Genomic DNA, 21,861 nt, shown 5'->3' with positions numbered 1-21,861 from the left:
CTTCAAGACGCCAAACCCGCGTGACTGTCGCATTCGTTTTGGTGCCGCACAGAGGATCAACTCCGCCTCCAGGCGGCCCCGTAAATTCTACTGTCAAACAGCGGATCCTGAGTGGACCCATGTCGGATCCGCGGGCGCGGACGCGCATTTACTGTAACGGTTGAACATGACTGTACACCAAGAGCCAAGAAGAGTCATACTAGTGGATATTTTCTTTGCTGGGACACGGTTGCGCTGAACCCTCTCGAGTAAGTGATATTTATTAATATATTGCGACATTCACAATAGCTAAACATTGGCCTTTGTGGTTTTATAATCATCATGTTTATTAATTGTAATGACGTTGTTTGATATTAGGACTAACGTTAGTGCAACCAGAGACGTTTGTCATTTTGTGCAACAGTTTGTGCAAAGTTAACGTTATTGTTAGCTGTGATGCTCATATGAGTCTGTAGCCTATCTGATTTAAAATGGGATAGCAATTTCGGCAGAATATGTTATGGTAGTGTGATTTAAAAAACACACATTGTTATTTAACATTAGTCTGGTCCTGTCTGTTTTAATGTGTCGCTGTTGTCCATATAGTGCTATTATGTTAGCGGCATATAGCTGCTAGCTAGCATGCTGCTAGGCGCAATTGCATAAGTTATTGCTAATGTCTATTAGTGCTATACATATATTGAAATCACGTTTGCGATGCAAACCTTGATTAAGGTGATATTGGCACTGGTATTTCAGTCAATGAAGTCAGTGAAGCACTCTGCTATGATAGCTACCTACAACTTTAGCATGTTGACTCACTGATAATGGTTTAGCCCTAGCCTCTAGCTAGCTGTGCATTAACGTTTGCATTTTGCCAAGTTTGGTCTCATACGTAACTTTAGTGTCTATCTGCCATCTTTGTAATGAAAGCCTCGGCATTTTAATCACTGTTTAAGTCGGTTCAGACAACTATTGGCATCGGTTTGTGATTTATTATGCTAACGTAACGTAACTGTATGGAACTTGGTCCCCATCTTCTATTTTGTTTGTTCTGCAGCGTCAACTTTTATCGGCTGGATTCTAGCATCTAACGTTACGATTGCCTCTGTTGGGTTTGCTTGATCAAGTAAGATACTTTCTGGGTTGTTAAAATGAAATGTGAACACATTCCCGTAGCATTCCAAAATAGACCAGAGATGCTTGTACTATTATGTATATTTGGAAATGTTGGGATTGCAATAACCATAATGATATCGTTATGTAACAGCCATCGTTTCGGGGACTCTGATGACAGTGAAGAGCCAGAAAATGGTGACTTTGAATCTCTGAGGTACCTTCCAACTCGCCTGGTATATCAGTTGAACCCTCAAGCCCAAGCCAATTGCACTGGCAAAGTAAGTAATAATCTCTTAACATTGAAATAACTAAATCATAATATTAATATTAGAGATATGGTTAACATTCTTAGTGCTAAAGACATTCCCCTCTCTTTGTATCTATTCCTCCAGCTCCACCATCTCGCCGAGTGCCAGGCAGCCGAGTCACTACCCCTCAACCTGGAGAAAACTGTTAAGGTAAAGACTGATCTCTGAAATAATATTGAATACAGTGGCCCCATCTATATTAACACAGCAGTAGTCACTCCATTTCAGATCAACAGATTGCATCTGCATTACCATCTGAGATTTTCTGCATACTTTATCCATTACTTTCAAAATCTCAGCCAAATATTTTGTCAGTTAAAACATCTGCATTCATGCAATATTGCCTGAAAAGTTCATTCATTATTATCAGATTGTATTGAAACACATTGATTTCAATGTCAATCCATTCATGGAGTTGATATAGATAGTGCATACCAAAATATTGAAACATACAAATTCATGTCCAGCATGAGCAGAGATTTGTTTTTGTTTGCCATTGTTTGGCCCTGTAGCTCTCAGCCTACCATGGTTAACAGATCACAACCATTTATCTCTCTTAGCACCTCACCATGGGGCAGGACCGCAACACTCTTCACCACCTCAACTCCCTGCACCTGCACCTGCATTTAACATACGGAGAGTTACTCAAGGTAGGGACTGATCTCTGAAATATTAGTGAATAGAAAGGCCCCATGTGTATTATCAGTCATGGTTAACAGATTTAATACAATTTTATACTACCATTTAATAAAAAAAAATTCCCCCTCTCGCACACCGCCCACCTCACTATGGGCCAGGAACGGCAGTCCCTCCTCAACTCCCTCCACCCCCACACCAGCCCTCAACGTGCAGCGAACAGAGGAGCTTTGTAAGTCATGTTTCTTTTTAAATTTAATCTCCTTAATACCTATCTCATATATTGTATTGTGTAAGCATACTTGGCTTTGGATGCTACATACCATAAACATAAACATATCTGTCTGTTTGATTACAGGTGCTGTGAGGAAAAACATGGTGACACGGTTTCAACCGGCGGTGGATCGGGCAACGAGGAGATGTGTTCCGCCTCCATCCACACAAATGGAGTAATAGGAGAAATAAGCATTAAACAATCTTTTTATTGAACTTCTTGTCATTCACCAGTTATTCATTTTCTGATATTTTAGCTGTGCATAGCGCAGTATTTCATTGAAGTTGTAGCCTATTAGATAAAATATTTCATGTCTGCACTGACCTAGGCCTAAAGCACTAAATTAGGTTTTGACCACAAAATGAATGTAAAGTAGCCTAGGCAATGTAGGCTACTTAACAAAAACAGAATAGCTTATAACCTGTAACTTTCCATAAATGTCCATTTTATATTTCCATTGAGTAGTGATCACGTTTGTACAGTAAATTGATGTCTTGACTTAAACCTTTTCTGTTAGGTTTATTGACAGTATTGTTAAGTTAAAAATACGAGGCAATGCAGATTAATCGTAGGCCTATATTGCTGTAGTAGCCTAGGCTAGGCCTAGTGATAGTTTTACTTTTATCCTATAGTTGCCTAGTTTTATCCTACAGCAAGAACAGAAGGAATTTTGAAAATGAGATAAACGGGTCCAAAACGGACCCGGGCCAGATGAGCCTTTGAGTCCGTTGCGGGTCCGCGGCGGATGTATGTATCGATTTGCGGATCCCAAACGGACCCGCCGCGGAGGTAAGGTTTTAATCGCGGATGCGGAGTGGATGCAGTGCGGAGCCACGGCGGGTCCGCGATCCGCCTTCGTAGCGGATCCGTTCCTGAGAGCATCTGGACTCCGATACGGGTCCGTTTCGCGGGTCCGTTCCGGACGCCGTCATACCTCCGCGGCGGATCCGCCGCGGAGTCCTTTTGCTGTGTGGGATTGATCCGAAGTGACGTTAGCCATAGTCCCCATAATTTACAGTCCTACTTGTTTCAAATGGTTTAACGTAACCAGTGATTGCCGCCATCATCGTTGCAACTTCATTTGAATACACTTTGTCACTGGAGAAGGCGATGTTAAGTTTCATTAACGTTAACTCTTGCTTAGTTTTGCGAATGGCAATAAACGCCACCTAGCCTGCTAGGTCGACAACCTCGGTATGCCCATTTATGAATCACCCCGACAAATAACTTTACTTGTGTTTTAGTGAACACATTATTGGACCATAGCTTAACGTGAGGTAGGATTCAAAGTTACAAATGGACAATTTGCTTAGTATGCTCATAACAGCGGTATCTGAAAATGCTGAGTTAAGGTATCGTTGTTACCTGCGATTGCACTGCTGGAGAAGCATTTTGCATTGGTATGATTTGATCAGGTATTCCCAGTGATGTGTAAATCCTCCCATAGACGTATCCCATTTCAAAATAATACGTCTAAATTGAAAACTGTGACAACTCATTGATAGGCTCTCTCAATATGTCTGTAATCGTATGCCTCTACCACAGGCTTGCTAGTCTTTCACCAGAGAGGGTGCTCCATTATAAATAAAAAATGTAATGCTGCAGTCTTCATGTCAGCTGTAAAAATATGAGAACATGGACCTACTACATCAGGATACTCTGTAAACATTTTACACATAATCAGGAAGCTACTTTGCTGTTCAGTGTGTGATGTGTTTAAAGTGGTACTACGTTTAAAGAAACATTTTTATTCTTTGTTTCAAGTGCATAAGAAAATACCACATTATGATGATGATGGTTATGGTTACCCTTAACAAATACAAAACAATATAATACTTGTAAAACAGGGATCAATCAATAGCCTAATGAAATAAACAATGAGGGGGGAAAGCAATAATAAATAATAATGCCCATTCAATCAATAATATCAAAAACATGGTAAGACTACATTAAAGAGAATATCAATAATAAAAAAATGTAAAATTAATCAACAGCCTATAATGAAAATAAAACAGTACTACTGCATACAAACCATAATGTATAAGAAGTGCTTAAAAGACCAAAAACTATCACAAGAACGAAGAGCACTGGGCAACTCATTCCACCAACATGGAACCACTGAGGAAAAGAGTCTTGAATTTGACCTAGCGTTTAAGACTGAAGCTCATCAGAAGACCGCAGTGGGCGGTTGGGGATGTATATCTTGATCATTGAATTAAAATAACAAGGAGCAGATCCAGTCAGTGTCCTATAGGCCAAAGTGAGAGATTTAAATTTAATTCTGGCTACTGTAGGGAGCCAATGGAGAGTAACTAGGAGAGGAGTTACGATGTGTCCTCTTTGGCTGATTGAAGACCAGTCATGTTACAGCATTCTGAATGATATATCACACAAAAGAAATAAAAAAAAACATTCAATATTGATTTAGTATCAACAAATAATTATTATTTTAGTAACGTCTACATCTTTGTGTAGGCTACAGTTAAATACTAAGCAATGGCCTCTGACTTAAATACCAAGGCAGTTAAATGACCGTGGTATGGTATAGTCTACGTGATACACAGGACTACACAGTAAACCCATTTAAAAAGCATAATCATCTCAGTATACCCATTTAAAATAGGCAAGGATACGTATTTAATAACATTTGGGGTTGCTCACAGTATACCCACCACTACAACTAACTAACTAGACTACACCACTGGTTAAATGGCGCATTGCAATTTACAATTTGTGTGAGTTCAGGGGCATACAGAAAGTTGAAGTTTGGGTGACATCAATAAAGAAAATAGAAACAAAGGGATGTGTACAGACTCAAGTATGAATGATGTCACATTAACAGAAGGTTCAGAGCAGCGGCAGACTTTTCTTGGTGCCACGCAAGTTATTGAAAGTCATGTGTTTTCAGAACGTAGTGGTGCTGTGCCATGTCCCATGTATAAGGGGCTTCATGTTGATCCAGTGACGGTGGGTGATGATGTCAGGGAGATGGATGTCAGGGGACTTGGAGAAAGGGGGAGGACATGCCACCTCAGACCACTCCAGCCAAACCACTTCACGTAGGCATTCCCTTGCTTGCAGACTAATGTAGATCATGGAGACCACCTTGTCGCCACCTCCAGTACATTCAGCCATCACCCATATCTTACCTGCAAAAAGGAAAGTTACGATAAAGTTAGTCAGACAATTTTACAACATTACAAAGCATCTAATCAGGCACTCAACACCACTAGTAATACCAATTAATTAAATATGTGTGTGCAATAAACTTTACAGCCTACCTAATGTTAACTACACATTTAAATATGCGGTGTGAATGTTATTAACTTGCGTCAGCTTGAAAAATAACGTTATCAGTATGACTGATCATGGACGTTAGATGACAAACTAAGGTCTTTCTCAAATGTTCACCGATGTCCCTGGAAAGGGACTGGTTCTTGGCGTAGTGTTTAATGCAGGCGTTTCATTTATCGATCATTCACTTATGCGGTCTACAACTACCGACCTACCGATCTATTTTTTTTACAGTCTATGCTACCGACCTACCATCACAGAAGTAGCTCTAACAGGTGTCTGTCGTTAACGTTAGAAAAAATGCAACGCTGGCAAACTGGCTAGTAGTTACATTAACATGACGGGTTGATGAGGTCCATGCTTCACATTACGTTAACGTTAACTTGCGTTGCTTTATCACAACATACCGTTGCTTTATCACATCATATACTGTACTGACTGTCTAGTGTTATTAATCCCTATGTACAGTCAATGGTTACTCCATGTTGAGATGGCATACATCAAGATTGAGATATTTGAAAACAGCAACAACTAATAAAACCAAGTATATCATGCATCGACTGTTACGGGAGCTGTGTGCTAATCTTCACTTCAACGACTAACTTAGCCTCCCGTTAACGGTAACGTTAATGTAGCTGCTAACGTTAGCATCTAATTCGCTGTCCGTATTTCTGTTGTTAGCTCATTAGTATTCACCATACTAAATTGTCACAGTCTATAATCAACATAATAAGCTCTCTTAGACGTATTTAAGAACACCAATAGACAAAATAAAACTTTTCAATTGATACGCAACACTTACCAGACAAGAACAAACCGATTGTTGTTTGTACTGTTTAGCTAACTCACAGCCGCAAAATTCATCCAGCCAGCTAGCCTTCTGCGCCGAGTCGACCTGTGGAAAGGAGAAGGGGGCGGGTTTCACTTGACAAGGGGCGTGTTTAACTCGCTGAGTGGCAACTGAGTGGGCGTGCCTGACCGCGACTCCTCTTCACTGCGCATGCTTCAACTTTTGCTGCGCAGCCGCACTTCAAATTGGCTCCAAATTTTCCAAGATGGCGTCGCCTCGGCGGCTTCAATTCCATAGAACACTGTAGAATGCAGCCACACTGTCCAGTTCTATATATACAGTCTATGCCTTCAACCAACACGAACTATGAAAGGTTCTCCCAAGAACCTGCTAGACAAGCAGAGTGACTGGAGGCCCTCCAAATTCTAAGAGTGTGAAGCTAACGCGGAGCTAATAGCAAAGACACTAAAAGTACATAGTTCTGAAATTTAAGTCAAGAGGAAGGGAGGATACTATTGCAAGATATGGGAGTATCAGTCAGGAAGGTGATGGTGAAGATGGTAGTGCATTAAATAGGTTATTTACAATAGCTGAACTTAATAATGCCTTAAGGAAGCTGGGTAAATCAACTCCAGGAAGGGATAGTATCTGCTATGTCATGCTAGAACAGTTCAGTGATAAAGGGAAAGAGATGTTGCTAAATTTGTACAATAAGGTATGGAAAGAAGGCACTATTCCAAGAAGTTGGAAAGAGTCTATAATTATACCTATAAGGAAGCCAGGGAAAGATCCAACAGTTCCAGAAAGCTATAGACCAATTGCTTTGACCTCTCAGATGGGGAAAACTATGGAAAGGATGGTCAATGATAGAATGGTACTTGGAGACTAGAGGTCTGATCAAAAATTATCAGAGTGGGTTAAGAAGAGGAAGAGGAACAATGGATCCTATGGTGTGTTTGGAGTATGACGTAAGGAGAGCTCAGACAAATAAAGAGACAGTACTAGTGGTGTTTTTTGATATTGAAAAGGCTTATGATATGCTGTGGAAGAAGGCACTGCTTATCAAGTTAAAACTAATGGGAATAAAAGGAAGAGTTTTTAGCTGGTGTAAGGATTTCTTAACAGAAAGGAAAATAGCGGTTAAAATTAATGAAGTATTAAGTAGTTATTATGAAGTAGAGAATGGTACTCCTCAAGGGAGTATCAATAGATAGTCCTTTGTTTTTTTCAATAATGATTAATGATGTGTTTAAAGATGTTGGATGCTCAGCCAATGTACTGTAGCTCTGTTCGCAGATGATGGTGCTATGTGGAAGAAAAGTAGAAATGTTGAATATGTTGTTAATAAAATGTAACAAGCAATTAATAATATTGAAAGATGGACATTTGAATGGGGATTTAGATTCTCAGTGGATAAATCAAAGACCATGTTTTTTACAAGAAAGAAAACAAATCCAGAACTTAGGATATATGGATCAGAATTAGAAAGAGTAGACTTCTTTAGGTATTTAGGACTGTGGTATGACAAGACGCTTAAAAGTGTAAGAAGATCTTAAATGTTATGCGATGTTTGAGGGGAGTAGAGTGGGGTGCAAGCAGACCAGCTATGAAAACTATTTATATAGGGTTAATGAGGTCAGTGTTGGATTATGGATGTTTTATATATGGGTCTGCTTCTGCAACTCAGTTAAGTAAACTGGATGTAATACAATATCAGGCTTTGAGATTATGTAGTGGGGCATATAAAACTACTCCTGTGGCTGCAATCCAAGTGGAGATGGGAGAGATGCCTCGTAAGCTAAAAAGAGAGCAGTTGCCTCAGTTTACTGGGCAAACAAGGGCCACAAAGAGGACCATCCTTGTCAGAGGGTTCTAATGCCCTGCCAAGAGAAGGGAAAAAAAGAGCTCATGTTTTGGGTGGACAATAGGAAATGTTGCAAGGGAAATGGAAATTACAACACTAAGTGTAAGTCCAACAGTAGAATAGATAGAGATAGCTAGATAGATAGATAGATACTTTATTGATCCTCCAGGGGAAATTCAAGTATATTCAAGTGTTCCATGGATGTTTGAAGAAGTAGCAATAGATTTAGCATTATTGGAAGAAAGGGGGAGTGGAGTTACTATTGATAATTGTACATTTGAAATATATGTGAGATAAAGTATGGAAATAATATTCATGTGTACACAGATGCATCAAAAAGAAACAAGAGGCCTTTTCATACAGAGATCCCGCTAAATTTGCGGGAAGAGGAGACGTCTTTTTGCCGTCTTTTTGTGTCTGAAAGCGAGGTGAAAATTTCCCGGCCTGCTGATCTGTTCACATGATGCGGCATTTTAGGGAGCCAGAAGGCAGGATCAGCTATGGTAAATTAAATTGTGACGTGCAACAGGGGGTGTGTAGAGTGATAGTCGTAGGCCTTATTATGCGTGTGTGGAGCTTCAGATGCAGGTGTGTGATTTCAAAAACCATGGCGGGAGAACCGACTGCACTTTGGTTAGCTTGCATTTGCTTTGCTGTTGCTGTTAGAATGTTAGATTCTTGCGATAAATGTCTTCAGACAATAAAAAGTAATTTGGAAGGGAAATTGAAGAGTTGCCCTTGCGTTAGCTCAGCTGTGATTTCCCTTTGAAAATCAGAGGTTCACAGTGTGGCCTTGGTCAGTGGCGCCGCCAGCCGTAATCCTGTACGCACTGTGTGTACAATTTATTCATGAAATCATTCAATATTACAACAATAAAAAATAGCTTGTGTATTGTCTTAATTGAAACATGCTTCGCGCACAAATGATAGCCTAGGGCAAAGAGAATGGACATCTCAACATAAGGATACATTAGAAGATGATGATTGGTGTAAACTTTGTCACACGACGTGATGAGCATTTCTGGCGCTTAAAAACGCAACGTTCCATTCAGTCATAAAAAATTTAAGCGTAGGCCTAGTGCTCGTCATGATGTTCTGTCACTCTGTTTGGAACATCGCAGTTCGGGTTGATAAGATTCAGTTAATGCGAGTATGGATCGTCTCAAAGTTTGGGACAACCAAACAGCAGTGTAGGCAAAGCAAATCCTAATTGTTAAGTTACCATAGCTGTCTTATAGGCCTGGGCCTATCGAAAATCGCGACATAAGCACATTGGTTTCTTTTTTCTTTTCTTTCTTATTCGCGTGTTGGGTAGTGAAGCGATAATGCATTTAAAGCGGCTACATCATGTGAGCCAGAACCGATATGGCATTCTGTCCCACCCAAATTTGCTGAACTACTTGCGAAGTAGCCTATTATCACAGACATCATATGTATCACACGAAAGAGCTTTTTCTCAGCTTTTAAACGATGTTAGTGGTTAGTTGTGGTAAACGGTTCGCGAGAAAGGTAACTTTAATGTAATCATATTTTTTTGCGCCCGTCTCCCTACCCATTCATCTTGGAATACTTAGCGAACTTTACCTCAACACATGACAAACCATATATCAGAATAAACAGCAGACCTTACCGAACACAAAGGTGTGCCCCTGTACAGTTACCCATTCCAGAGTAATCCGGTTTTAAATTTGCAGCAATGTCTTTATGCATTTCTCCAACTTTGCGGTTCCTAATGTGTTCAATAGGTCTACACGATTTTATAACAGGCCAAATACAAAACAAATGTTACAAATATCGCCTAGATATCTGTAAGCATTACAATCAGAGGATATAGGGCAGACAGACGCTCATGAGTTCATGCTTTGTTTTTTCGCTGGATTTTAGGATAGCCTATTATGGCAACTGATTGCATTCCAAGCTACAGTCAACTCTAGCAGGCATTGAATGACTGGAGACTTTGTAAATTTATAGATTGACATAATGTTCTGTCTCTGCTATTGCTGCTTTTGATCAGTTAGATTTTTTTGCAATCTCCTGTGGTGGGCTGGACATAGCATCGAAATGCCCGCCCAGATTCCCCTTTCCGCCTTGACCCATTCACACTGATGCCGGAACGAAAAAACTAGGCAAAATGTCTAGGGGGCTTGGTAGTAAATTTGGCGAGACACTTTGTCCCGCCGTTCCGCCTCGGTCTATGTGAAAGGGACAGTCGTTCCGCGATTCTGGTACATAAAATCGCGGCGATTTCGCCAGTGTGAAAGGGCCTAAGGAGTTGCATATGCAATTCCCGAATTACAGTTGGTAAAGGCCAAGAGAGTTAGTAATGATCTTGCTGTATATACAGCTGAATTAAAGGAGAATTCCGGTGTGATATTGACCTAAAGTGTATCGAAACATGATACCGAGTGTGAACGTATGTCTCATAGCCCATCTCGGCTTGTCCCCTGCACTCCAAAATCTGGCGCTAGTTAGCCGATGCTACCAACATCTTTTTCAATAGTGGTACTTCGGCATCGGGCTAGCCATGCAAATAAATCACTGTTTTACACCCATTTACGAGGCTCAATGTATCTCCACACTTCATTGGTAGACTTCCGAGGGCCCTGACATTTAAAACGAGACATTGAGAACTTTGAAAAAGCACTGGTAGTTTACTTACAAGACGATTTATACAGACAGTATCTTCACGAAGTTTAGCGTTTGCAGCCATCTTGAATTTAGTCACGATAAGTCGAGCAACGAGTAAGAATGAACAGCTATGATAAGGGATCAGATTCCAAAAATAATTCAGTGGAAATGCATGGATTCCAGTTGCTACTACTGGAAGAAACTGGAATCCATGCATTTCCACTGAATTATTTTTGGAATCTGATCCCTTATCATACCTGTTCATTCTTACTCGTTGCTCGACTTATCGTGACTAAATTCAAGATGGCTGCAAACGTTACACTTCGTGAAGATACTGTCTGTATAAATCGTCTTGTAAGTAAACTACCAGTGCTTTTTCAAAGTTCTCAATGTCTCGTTTTAAATGTCAGGGCCCTAGGAAGTCTACCAATGAAGTGTGGAGATACATTGAGCCTCGTAAATGGGTGTAAAACAGTGATTTATTTGCATGGCTAGCCCGATGCCGAAGCACCACTACTGAAAAAGTTGTTGGTAGCATCGGCTAACTAGCGCCAGATTTTGGAGTGCAGGGGACAAGTCGAGATGGGCTATGAGACATACGTTCACACTCGGTATCATGTTTCAATACACTTTAGGTCAATATCACACCGGAATTCTCCTTTAATTGCAATATGGTTGGCGTTATGGGTGGAGGAGTATAGACCTAAAAGTGTAGCAATATGGTCTGACTCAAGTTCAGCTTTATTAAGTATAAGGAATGTACATTCTGAATCCAGGCAGGATATTTTATATGCATTTGGTAAATAGGTTAATAAATTCAGGAGTCAGCGTCCTGGGGTGGGTTCCAGCCCATGTAGGAGTAGTGGGGAATGAAGTGGCAGACAAGTATGCTAAACTGGCAACAAAACAAGACAGCATAGATATTCAGGTACAATATAGTAAAGCTGAAATTAAAAACATGATTAAAGCTAAGAATAAGGAAATATGGCAATATGGGATAATGAAGTTACAGGCAGGCTTGTATTCAATTCAAAAGAATGTAGGATGGAGTAGGATAGCAAACAGGAGGAGAATATTGTGTCAAGAATGAGGTATGGGCATACAGAGTTGAACAGCACACTAGTTTTAATGAAAAAGCATGCTGATGGTTACTGTGAGTGTGGCAATCAAGAAACCGTAGAGCATGTCATAGATAGATACTTTATTGATCCCCAAGGGGAAATTCAAGGAAAGGGGAAATTCAAGGTACAGTGTCCTAAATTCCAACAGGAACGACAGACACAGAGCAGCTAGCACAAGAAAAAATAAGTCTGAACATAACTGATATACTGCAAAGAAATTCTGGGGAACAATGTTTTACATGTGTTTTTTAATAGGCCTACTTGAAAAAAAAAAACAGGTTTATTCCATAGAATTTAGAGGGATGTATATTCAGACCCACACTCCTATTCAGAAGGTGGCGGTAATGCACCTTAAAGCTGTTTGCCAACCGCCAAAGGAGGAGGAAGAAGAAGAAGAAGAACGGTCTTTGAACTTCTCGAAACATCATTTTTTGGAGTGTATCGATCCTTTTTTGTTGTTGAACAGAAATGAAGTAAGTGTCATAAAGCTTCACAAGGGTTGCTTTTAGCGCACAATTTATATTGTAGCACACTGTCAGAACAGTAGCTAATTGAAGGCTCTCAAGTTTTGAGCTCAGCTAAGAATGAGATTTGTTGCTATGTGGCTCACAAATACTAGGGACAGTGAAAGTAATATATTTTCTGAGAGGGCTGCGGATGATGTCAGCGAGGGTCCGGGGGTTTGTTGTCCCTCCGGAAAAATGTAAAGTCTGACTGCTAAACACACCGTTTTAACGTAGTTTGCGTATTTAGAAATACCAGAGAAAGTAGCGCCCGTCTTCTGTCTGACTTACATGAGGTGAACATAGCCTTGCAGGTAGGCAATCACACTGCTTGACACTACCCCACATGGAGAAATATCGCACATTAACAATGGACAGAACCTTTCAAAAAGTGTTTATTGCGCGGTTAGCAAAACCAGAGCCATATAAAGGATGGAGTTGAGACAACTCCATTGACGCTAATGTTCCATTTTTTTTTTTTTCAACAATGGCGGCTAATGGAAGCCTCATAGTTCCCGAAAGTTAACAATTTATAATAGCAGCAGTGCAGTTACAGACTGTTTTTCAGACTCAGATTTACATTATTGGCTCATCCGAATAATAATAATAATAACAGTAATAGTAGTAAAGTAATAGTATTAATAACCTTATTATTAGTGCTGGGCGGTATGACCAAAAATGTATTTCACGGTATTTTTCAAAATTCTTACGGTTTCACGGTATATGACGGTATTTTTTTTAATGCATAATCAGATGTTCACAGCATTTTCTACAGGTTCAGAGAGGAATTGCTGCAGTACATTGACTAAGGACGGTCTATTTTACGGTCATGATGTAGAATAACTCCACACTAGTGGTAATGATGTTTTGCATGGCCCCAGAAAATGATGCTGTTTACAAAGAGCCACTCATGATTCTAATGAAGAATCTAATCAGAATGCAAAGACAATTGCAGTCAAAATACATAACTTTTACTGTGCAAATTTCACAAACATCTTATATAACCAATAAAACGTATAAAACCAATACAAAAAGTAGTGCAACTTGCAATTGAAAATTATACAATTTAAAATAAAACCTCTCTGCTAATATGCTTACTCTGTCAAATAGGCGTATCAGAAACATGCCTTATTGCTATTGTGTGGTTTGCATGACGTTAGTGGTAGGCTAATGTTGACTTCATGTGGATGTAGATGTCTTGTTAGCCTGCCATGAGCTTCGGTTCGCTAGGCAAAACATTAACAAAAAAGGTAATTTTGGTGCACTGATGACAGTCAGGATAATTTCTAACTAGCCAGCTAGAATTGCTCAGTCCATGTCCTATAACATGCTTTACTTGCTACCTGGATAATTTCAGCGAATATTCTTAAGGTGAGATGAATGATAAGATCATTAAACTTCACTGTGTTCGGTGGGTTGCTAACTAACGACATCACCTACTAGCCAGCTAGTTACAGCTGTTGAACAATCTCAATAGAATTTTCCTGACGGTAAATCCCTTTCAACGCAGTATCATTTAACGTTTTTTCCTTAACTAAAGAAACAATTTAAGGTATTCTGTGCAACACCTTTAAATAAACCCCTTACCTAAGGATAAATTAAGCCTTAAGGGTCATACTTCAGGGGAAAAACTTAAGGTGTTTTGTGTTTACCCTCACTATGCCTGCCCCGTCTGAAACACTGTCGCGCGGCGCAGCGTTCCAAACGTTGTGTAGCCTAATCAAATACACCGGTATGGCGGTATATTAAAAATTCATATCATAACGAAAATATACACCGGTTTACAGTGTGAACCGGTATACCGCCCAGCACTACTTATTATAATAATAAACTATTTATGTATCGACTTTGACAGCTTTTCTGCTGCTCAGTTTTTATCAGTTCCTTATCAAATAAATTAAAAGAGGCTAAAGCCCAAAAAATGTGCCACACATAATAACCTAATATAAGATAAACCTTGCCTATACCATTTCAATTAGGCAGCACTAGGCAACACCACGAACGAGCTGTCATTAAGTTTTTGCGTTTGTAGCCTACAACTTTTATGACGTGATGTGTCTTGGGAATTTAGCTTTAGCTGCTACTATCATGTCAACATAGTTGTAACGTTATGCACAATGCTCATCTAGGCTATCGATTTAAGTGGTTTAATTTTAAAAAGGGCAGCAAAAGTGGGATAAAGTGCAACTGCTTCCCCAAAATAATTCCTCCATAACTGTGGATTTAATCGTTATGTGGATAACTTTCAGTGGACTAAACACATAAAAGGTACGATTTTGTTATCACAAAGCTAGCTGGTTCGTTAAATATGGCGAAGCATATTTACAGCCAACTTTGTACTTGCAGCAGTGAAACTGAGTTTGTTGTTAACATTGTTGGTAACGTAAACGTTTCTTCAGTTAGGAGCAGGACTGTTTTTTTTTTTTTATTTTGCATTCATTTTCATTGGCAAAAGCTAGCCTAATATGCATGAGAGAACCTAGATATGAGGGAGTTGCAGCTGTTAGCATCAGCACGGTCATATTAACACAGCAGGGCACACTAGCCCAGTGATGGCTAGCCCAGTGATGAAGGATCGTGTAAAATCCCCATCCCCAGAAAGTTTCAAACCAAGCTTGCGCTGATGATGCATAATCACTGATCAAATTGCTATTTTCTGACACGATGCACACCATTCTCAGGTGCTCACCTGTCTGAATCTCAAGCTCTTTAGCCTAGCATCTTAATGCTGTTCACAGCACGGTGAATGACAAACGATGACAAAATGCTGTTCATGTTTGAGTTCATAGCCTGGTTATTTCTTGAAGGACTTACATGTCACGTTTTATATTTTATTATGATCACTCGCATTACCATGGGGTTACTAAATAGATAGGCCTAATGCTACGGTTAACTTAGAATGCCCACCATTACACTGGAGATGTTAAAAAACTTTTTTTATTCTCCCGCGACGATAGGCTAGGCTTGGCTAGGTAATTCGCTCATTAGCTCAGATCAGTGACTACCAGAGGAAACGCGGGGTAGAAAACTCAAACAAGTACATTACATTACATTACATTACATTACATTTGGCTGACGCTTTTTTAACCAAAGCGACTAACAACATGGTAACAGTAAGTTTTAGAACAATTCTCACAATTTTAGGACAGTTTAAAAAAAACACATTAGAGTACAGTAAGAATAAGTGCGTCGGTGAGTGCTGTATTTTAACAGTTACTTGTCAGTTTAACGGCTGGTGAGTGCTAGGATCAGTAAGACTTGTTGTAAGTGTTGCTATGAGAGTAGATGTTCTCTAAAGAGCTGGGTCTTCAGGAGTTTTTTGAAAGTGGAAAAGGATGTCCCTGCCCTTGTAGGAACTGGCAGTGTGTTCCACCAACGAGGAACAACAGATGAGAAAAGTTTGGATTGGCTTGAGCGTACCGGTGGTAGAGCTAGACGTCGTTCGTCAGAGGAGCGCAGCGGTCTGGAGGTAGTGTAAGTCTGTATGAGGGCATTCAAGTAGGTGGGAGCAGAACCGGAGACTACTTTGTAGGCAAGCGTTAGAGACTTGAATTTGATACGGGCCGCCATAGGTAGCCAGTGTAGCTGGATGAGCAGTGGGGTAACATGTGCCCTTTTGGGTTGGTTGTAGACCAGGCGCGCCGCCGCGTTCTGGATCATCTGAAGTGGTTTCACTGCGCAGGCTGGGAGACCTGTCAGGAGGGCATTGCAGTAGTCGAGTCGTGAGATGACTATTGCCTGAACCAGAAGTTGGGTAGCATCTTGAGTCAAGTAAGTCCTGATTTTCCGTATGTTGTAGAGTGCGAAACGGCATGACCGGGCGACTGAGGCAACATGATCTGAGAAGTTTAGTTGGTTGTCGAGAACAACTCCTAGATTTCTTGCAGTCCTGGTCGGTGAAACAGACAGGGAGTCAAATTTGATGTTGATGTCGTGGTGTATGGTAGGTTTAGCTGGGATGACCAGCAGTTCAGTCTTTGAGAGGTTCAGCTGGAGGTGGTGTGCCTTCATCCATGTAGCTATGTCTGAAAGGCAATCTGAGATCCGTGCTGAAACCAGGGGGTCGTCAGGTGGAAAGGACAGATAGAGCTGTGTGTCGTCTGCATAGCAGTGGTATGAGAAGCCGTGCGAACGGATAATCTGTCCCAAGGAGGTGGTGTAGATAGCAAAGAGGAGGGGGCCCAGCACTGAGCCCTGGGGGACCCCTGTGGTGAGATGGTGAGGTGCAGATAGCTGACCAAGCCATGATACGTTAAACGAGCGTCCTGTGAGGTAGGATTCAAACCAGGAGAGAGCAGCTCCGGAGATTCCCATGTCAGCGAGTATAGAGAGAAGGATACGGTGATTAACCGTGTCAAAGGCAGCCGATAAGTCAAGCAGAATGAGTACTGATGATCGAGCGGTCGCCCTGGCTTCTTTTAAGGCTTCTGTTACAGACAGCAGAGCCGTTTCGGTAGAGTGGCCGCTTTTGAACCCAGACTGATTTGGATCCAGAAGGTTGTTCTGTGAAAGGAAGTCAGAGACCTGTTTGGAGACTGCTCGTTCAATGCCTTTGGATAGGAAAGGCAGTAGTGAGACAGGGCGGTAGTTCTCGACTTGAGCAGGGTTGAGAGAAGCTTTCTTAAGTAACGGTGTTACCCGGGCCATTTTGAACGCTGTTGGAAATGTGCCGGAGGTTAACGAGGCATTGATCACATGTGTGATAGCTGGAGCGATGGTCGGGCTGATGGACTGAAGTAGGCTTGTAGGTATAGGGTCCAGCGAGCATGTGGTAGGACGGCTGCATGTCAGGAGTCTGGACACTTCACTCTCGGAGAGAGGCGTGAATGCTGAAAAAGATGTTCCAGCAGTCCCTAGAGGTTGTAGGAGTGCGGTATCTGAGTCAGATGCGTTGAGTGGGCATGTAGAGAATTGACTGCTGATTGCCGCCACTTTGTTTGTAAAAAATGAGGCGAGGGTATCTGCAGTAAGGCTGGATGGAGGAGGAGGCAGCTGAGGGTTGAGTAGCGATTTGAAGGTTGAGAAAAGTTTTCGAGTGTCTGTAGCACTGTTGATTTTGTCATTGTAGAAAGCAGTCTTAGCAGCAGTGATGCTGGCTGAGAAGGAGGTCAGGAGTGTCTGGTAGTTTTTGAGGTCGTCAGCTAGTTTGGATTTGTGCCATTTCCTCTCCGCGGCTCTGAGTTTGGTGCGCTGCGATCGGAGGGTATCATTTAGCCATGGATGGAAGTAATGTTAGACTAGCTGTGTTACAGTTTCTCGTTGCAAAATCAAAATTTCACAGGAGCTCCATGCGCTTTTGTAATAATAATAATAATAATAATAATAATAAGCTTTATTTGTATAGCACCTTTCATACACAGAATGCAGCTCAAAGTGCTTTACATTTGAAGCATGTAACACAATAATAGTCAGTCAGTCATTATCAATCACTTTTCTTTGCTGTTTATGATCTACTCAGCAACATATCAAAAATATAGAAAATGACGTCATAAGACTGGCAGCCTTAACCCTCTTACCCCCCACAAGCACGCCATATGGCAACTGTGGCAAGGAAAAACTCCCATATTCCAGGAAGAAACCTTGAGCAGAACCTGACTTAATAGGGGGAGCCCATCTGCTTCTGGCTGGTTGCGCCCTCCAATAGCAGCAGATGTAGAATAATCTGAAAAAGTAGTCTACAGGATAAGATGAATTAACTAAAAGCTTTCCTGTACAGGTATGTTTTCAGATCTTTTTTAAAAATATTTACTGAACTCGCCTGCTTGATGTACAGAGGCAGGGTGTTCCATAGTTTGGGGGCATAATGGATAAACGCAGCTTCTCCACTTTGTTTGTGGAGCACTTTGGGTACGATTAAAAGATTAGAATTGGATGATCTAAGTTTCCTTTGTGGTTGATAAGATATTAAAAGCTCAGAGATATATGAAGGTGCTATGCCATTCAGAGCTTTGTAAGTAATTAACATAACCTTAAAATCAATTCTATAGGAAATAGGGAGCCAGTGCAGTTCAGCCAACACAGGGGTGATGTGTTCTCTCTTCTTAGTCTTAGTTAAAAGTCTAGCCGCAGAGTTCTGTATGAGTGCCAATTTCTTTAGATGTTTTTTGGGAAGACCAGTGAAAAGTGCATTGCAGTAGTCTAACCTGCTAGTGATAAAGGCGTGAATTAGTTTTTCTGCATCTTGTTGAGTTAAAAAGGGCCGCACTTTGGCAATGTTTCTCAAGTGGAAATAGGCTGTCTGAGTAACTTTACTGATATGGGGCTTAAAACTTAACTCTGCATCTAAGATGACACCGAGGCTTGTTACTTTTGGTTTGACCTGGTGTGCCAAGTTCCCCAGATTACTAAGAATAATATCTCGCTTTAGTTTTGGTCCAACCAGAAGTACCTCTGTTTTGTCATCATTTAGTTTCAAAAAGTTTTTGCTCATCCACTGATTAATGGAGGTTAGGCATGCAGTGAGGGAGCAAAGGCCATCTGGGTTAGTTGGCTCCACAGAAATATACAATTGGGTATCATCTGCGTAGCTGTGGAAGTTTACATTATGCTGACTTATGACGTTTCCCAATGGAAGCATATATAGAGAAAATAGCAGGGGACCAAGGCAGCTCCCCTGGGCCACACCAAAAGGCAAGTCATGTTTTTCAGATACATGATTTCCTAGACTGATATAAAAATCTCTGCCAGTAATGTAGGTTTGAAACCAGTTTAGAGCATTATCAGAGAGACCCACCCACTTCGCAAGGCGGTGAATTAGGATGCTATGATCAATGGTGTCAAATGCCGCACTCAAATCCAGAAGAATAAGGATTGAGACTTTGTTTGAGTCAGTAGCTAGTCTGAGATCATTGACTATTTTTACTAGAGCCGTTTCTGTGCTGTGATTTGATCTAAAACCTGATTGGAATTTTTCAAGGATACTGTTTTCGTTGAGGAAGGTATTTAACTGATTACAAACAACTTTTTCAAGTACTTTGCTCAAAAACGATAGATTTGATATAGGCCTGTAGTTGCTCAGATTGGTATGGTCAAGATTTGACTTTTTAAGTAAAGGTTTCACAACAGCGGTTTTAAAAGCAGTTGGAAATATACCTGTTTCTAATGAGGTATTTATTACCTTGAGAAAAAAGGGAGCTAAGCTATCATATACTTTTTTGAGGAATGTAGTAGGGATTGGATCTAAAACACATGTTGAGGAGCCGGTTTGAGTTATAATTTTACCAAGCTCAGATTGAGTAATAGTGCTAAAGGACCTTAATTTTGGGGGGCTGTTTTTGGGTGTACTATCAAACATATTACTTGTGTTACCAATAGCCTCCCTTATAGAAATGACTTTGTTTTTGAAGAAGTCTGCAAATTCTTCGCATCTTAGAGAGGATGCCTGACTGAGTGTATCAAAAGGTGTTTGATGCAATAGCCTATCAATGGTAGAGAACAACACCCTAGAGTTTCCACTGTTTTCAGCAATTACCTTAGAGAAGTGGTTCCTCCTCTCATTCCGAATAGCTCTATTATAATTGGCTATTTTTTCTTTTAGAATGGCACGGTGAACCTGTAACTTAGTTTTTCTCCATGTTCTCTCAGCTTTCCTACATGATCTTTTTAGATCATGGATATTTTCGTTCATCCAAGGTGTCAGTTTGCTACAGGGCCTTTTTTGTAGGCTACACGCAGTCTCAAAAACACTGTTTACAGCTTTTATTGTAATTGTTTATCTATTGTTTATTTTATATAGCGATAATTTAGATACACTTATGGGGTGGGTGCAATTGCGTTTTCTAAAGAATCTCCCGTCTTGATTTTGTACAGAAATTAATATTAAGTGACACGTAAAAGGGCGGAAAAAAGGTCGCCTTATAGAGCAGGCTAAGATATAAGGTCTGGAATTTAATTTAATATTGTTGTAATGGTAGGATAACTACATAGTTTACACAATAATTACACTGTGTTATATTGTATATCAATGCATTTATTGACTGTCAATTACCCAAAATCGTGGCTCTGTCTATCATTGAACAGTAGCCTATTTAATGCATTCTAATCCATTGTCAATCACTTCCGGGAACTAGTTGAGGTTTACACAAACCACGTGACCAACGGAATTTTGAACACCCATTGTCGCAACTCTACCTTTATATGGCTCTGAGCAAAACCATAGCTGAACGGAGCAGATCAACCCCCTAATTCGTTTGTTTGCGCAACAGCCCATGTTCTGCATTCACTCCAGTACATAAAATAAACATTTTAAAAGCTGTGTCACCACCATAGGCTATTTACCTCTGTTACAACAAGTCGTGACTTATGCTCATTAAACTTAATTTAGGCTACAACAGCTAGTGATGGTGAGATGAAGCTTCTTGAAACCTTGAAACTTTCCAGGCAGATGTGTTGAAAAGTGGTTAATTTCTCGGGGATTCGAATGCTAGGACACCTACTATAAAAATACAATAAAAATCAAATAGGGTACAACCGGGACGATTGAAACGGGGGACGAATGAAACATTCCGGTTTCCCCCATGCTGTTTCATTCGTCCCAGCCAGAAGGAAACAAAACACACGTTCGACTTCTCCTTAAATAACTCTTGAACGGTTTTGTTCAGAGCTGTAGATGCAACTGTATTTGACAGAGGATAGATGTAGGTTGCTAGAGACAAAATATTAACTTTCAGTGTTTTACGATTTCTTTGTAAATTACATTTAATTAAGAAGTGTTTCATTCGTCCCGGTTCTCCCCTACAACCAAAGAAAACATGTTAACACGAAAAGCAACACAGAATGCGCCATTTGGTCCGCAAATGCTTGTTACATTCATAAGCAGGCGTTTGGAAATACAAGCAATTCCCTTATGTTGAAATATTTCCTCTCTTTGTACAAGTAGGCGAACTGTGAAATTGCATTACTCGAGATAAGGATCAAACCCAGGTTGCAAGATCGCTAACCTAACCCCTTATACAGTATCCCAAAGTGCAACTCTCTTGAGTTTAAATATTTTCTCTTTTTGTAACAAATAAAGTAGAAGGTGATCTGCGAAAATGCATTATCTCGATGATGGGTAAAATGACTAACAGAAGTGAGCAAAGTGCTTTTGATGAACAGAGGGGAGTGAAAGTGCCTTAACTGGGTAGTATTTTTGATGAACAAAGGGCAGTGAACTGACTGACAACAACCCATGTACGCATCCGAGTATGGGACATCTTTATAGTCGAAGCATCCCGTCTAAAGTGAACCACAAGTCGAAGCAGTGGAGTCAAACGAGGCTTAACGTCACGTCTGACGTCAAATCACCAATACTACTCAAGTCTCGATGCGGGGCTTTGCTGGGAATGGCTTGACGTTCTTGACACG

The 21,861-nt window shown here is 40.6% G+C and overlaps 1 protein-coding gene and 1 long non-coding RNA gene across 3 annotated transcripts in view; both read left to right on the top strand.

Moving 5' to 3' along the window:
- The first annotated feature begins 66 nt into the window (after positions 1–66).
- LOC121684509 lies at positions 67–1,549 on the top strand. Its single transcript, XR_006023153.1, has 4 exons — positions 67–248; positions 1,040–1,108; positions 1,250–1,376; positions 1,491–1,549. It is a non-coding gene; the product is annotated as an uncharacterized LOC121684509 (long non-coding RNA).
- A 10,817-nt stretch (positions 1,550–12,366) lies between these two features.
- ercc2 (excision repair cross-complementation group 2) overlaps positions 12,367–21,861 on the top strand; it is a 136,717-nt gene continuing 127,222 nt past the window's right edge. The window contains exon 1 of one of the 2 annotated variants that reach the window (XM_042063393.1): positions 12,367–12,486. In XM_042063393.1, coding sequence (XP_041919327.1) covers positions 12,482–12,486 — 5 coding nt within the window. In that variant the 5' untranslated portion in view covers positions 12,367–12,481. Of the gene's footprint in view, positions 12,487–12,714; positions 12,831–21,861 lie in introns of those variants that run through there. The other variant, XM_042063394.1, reaches the window with a different exon arrangement.

The sequence above is a fragment of the Alosa sapidissima genome, chromosome 15, assembly GCF_018492685.1.
Source record: "Alosa sapidissima isolate fAloSap1 chromosome 15, fAloSap1.pri, whole genome shotgun sequence".
Taxonomy (NCBI): Eukaryota; Metazoa; Chordata; class Actinopteri; order Clupeiformes; family Clupeidae; genus Alosa; species Alosa sapidissima.
This window is presented reverse-complemented; position numbering and strand designations above follow the sequence as displayed.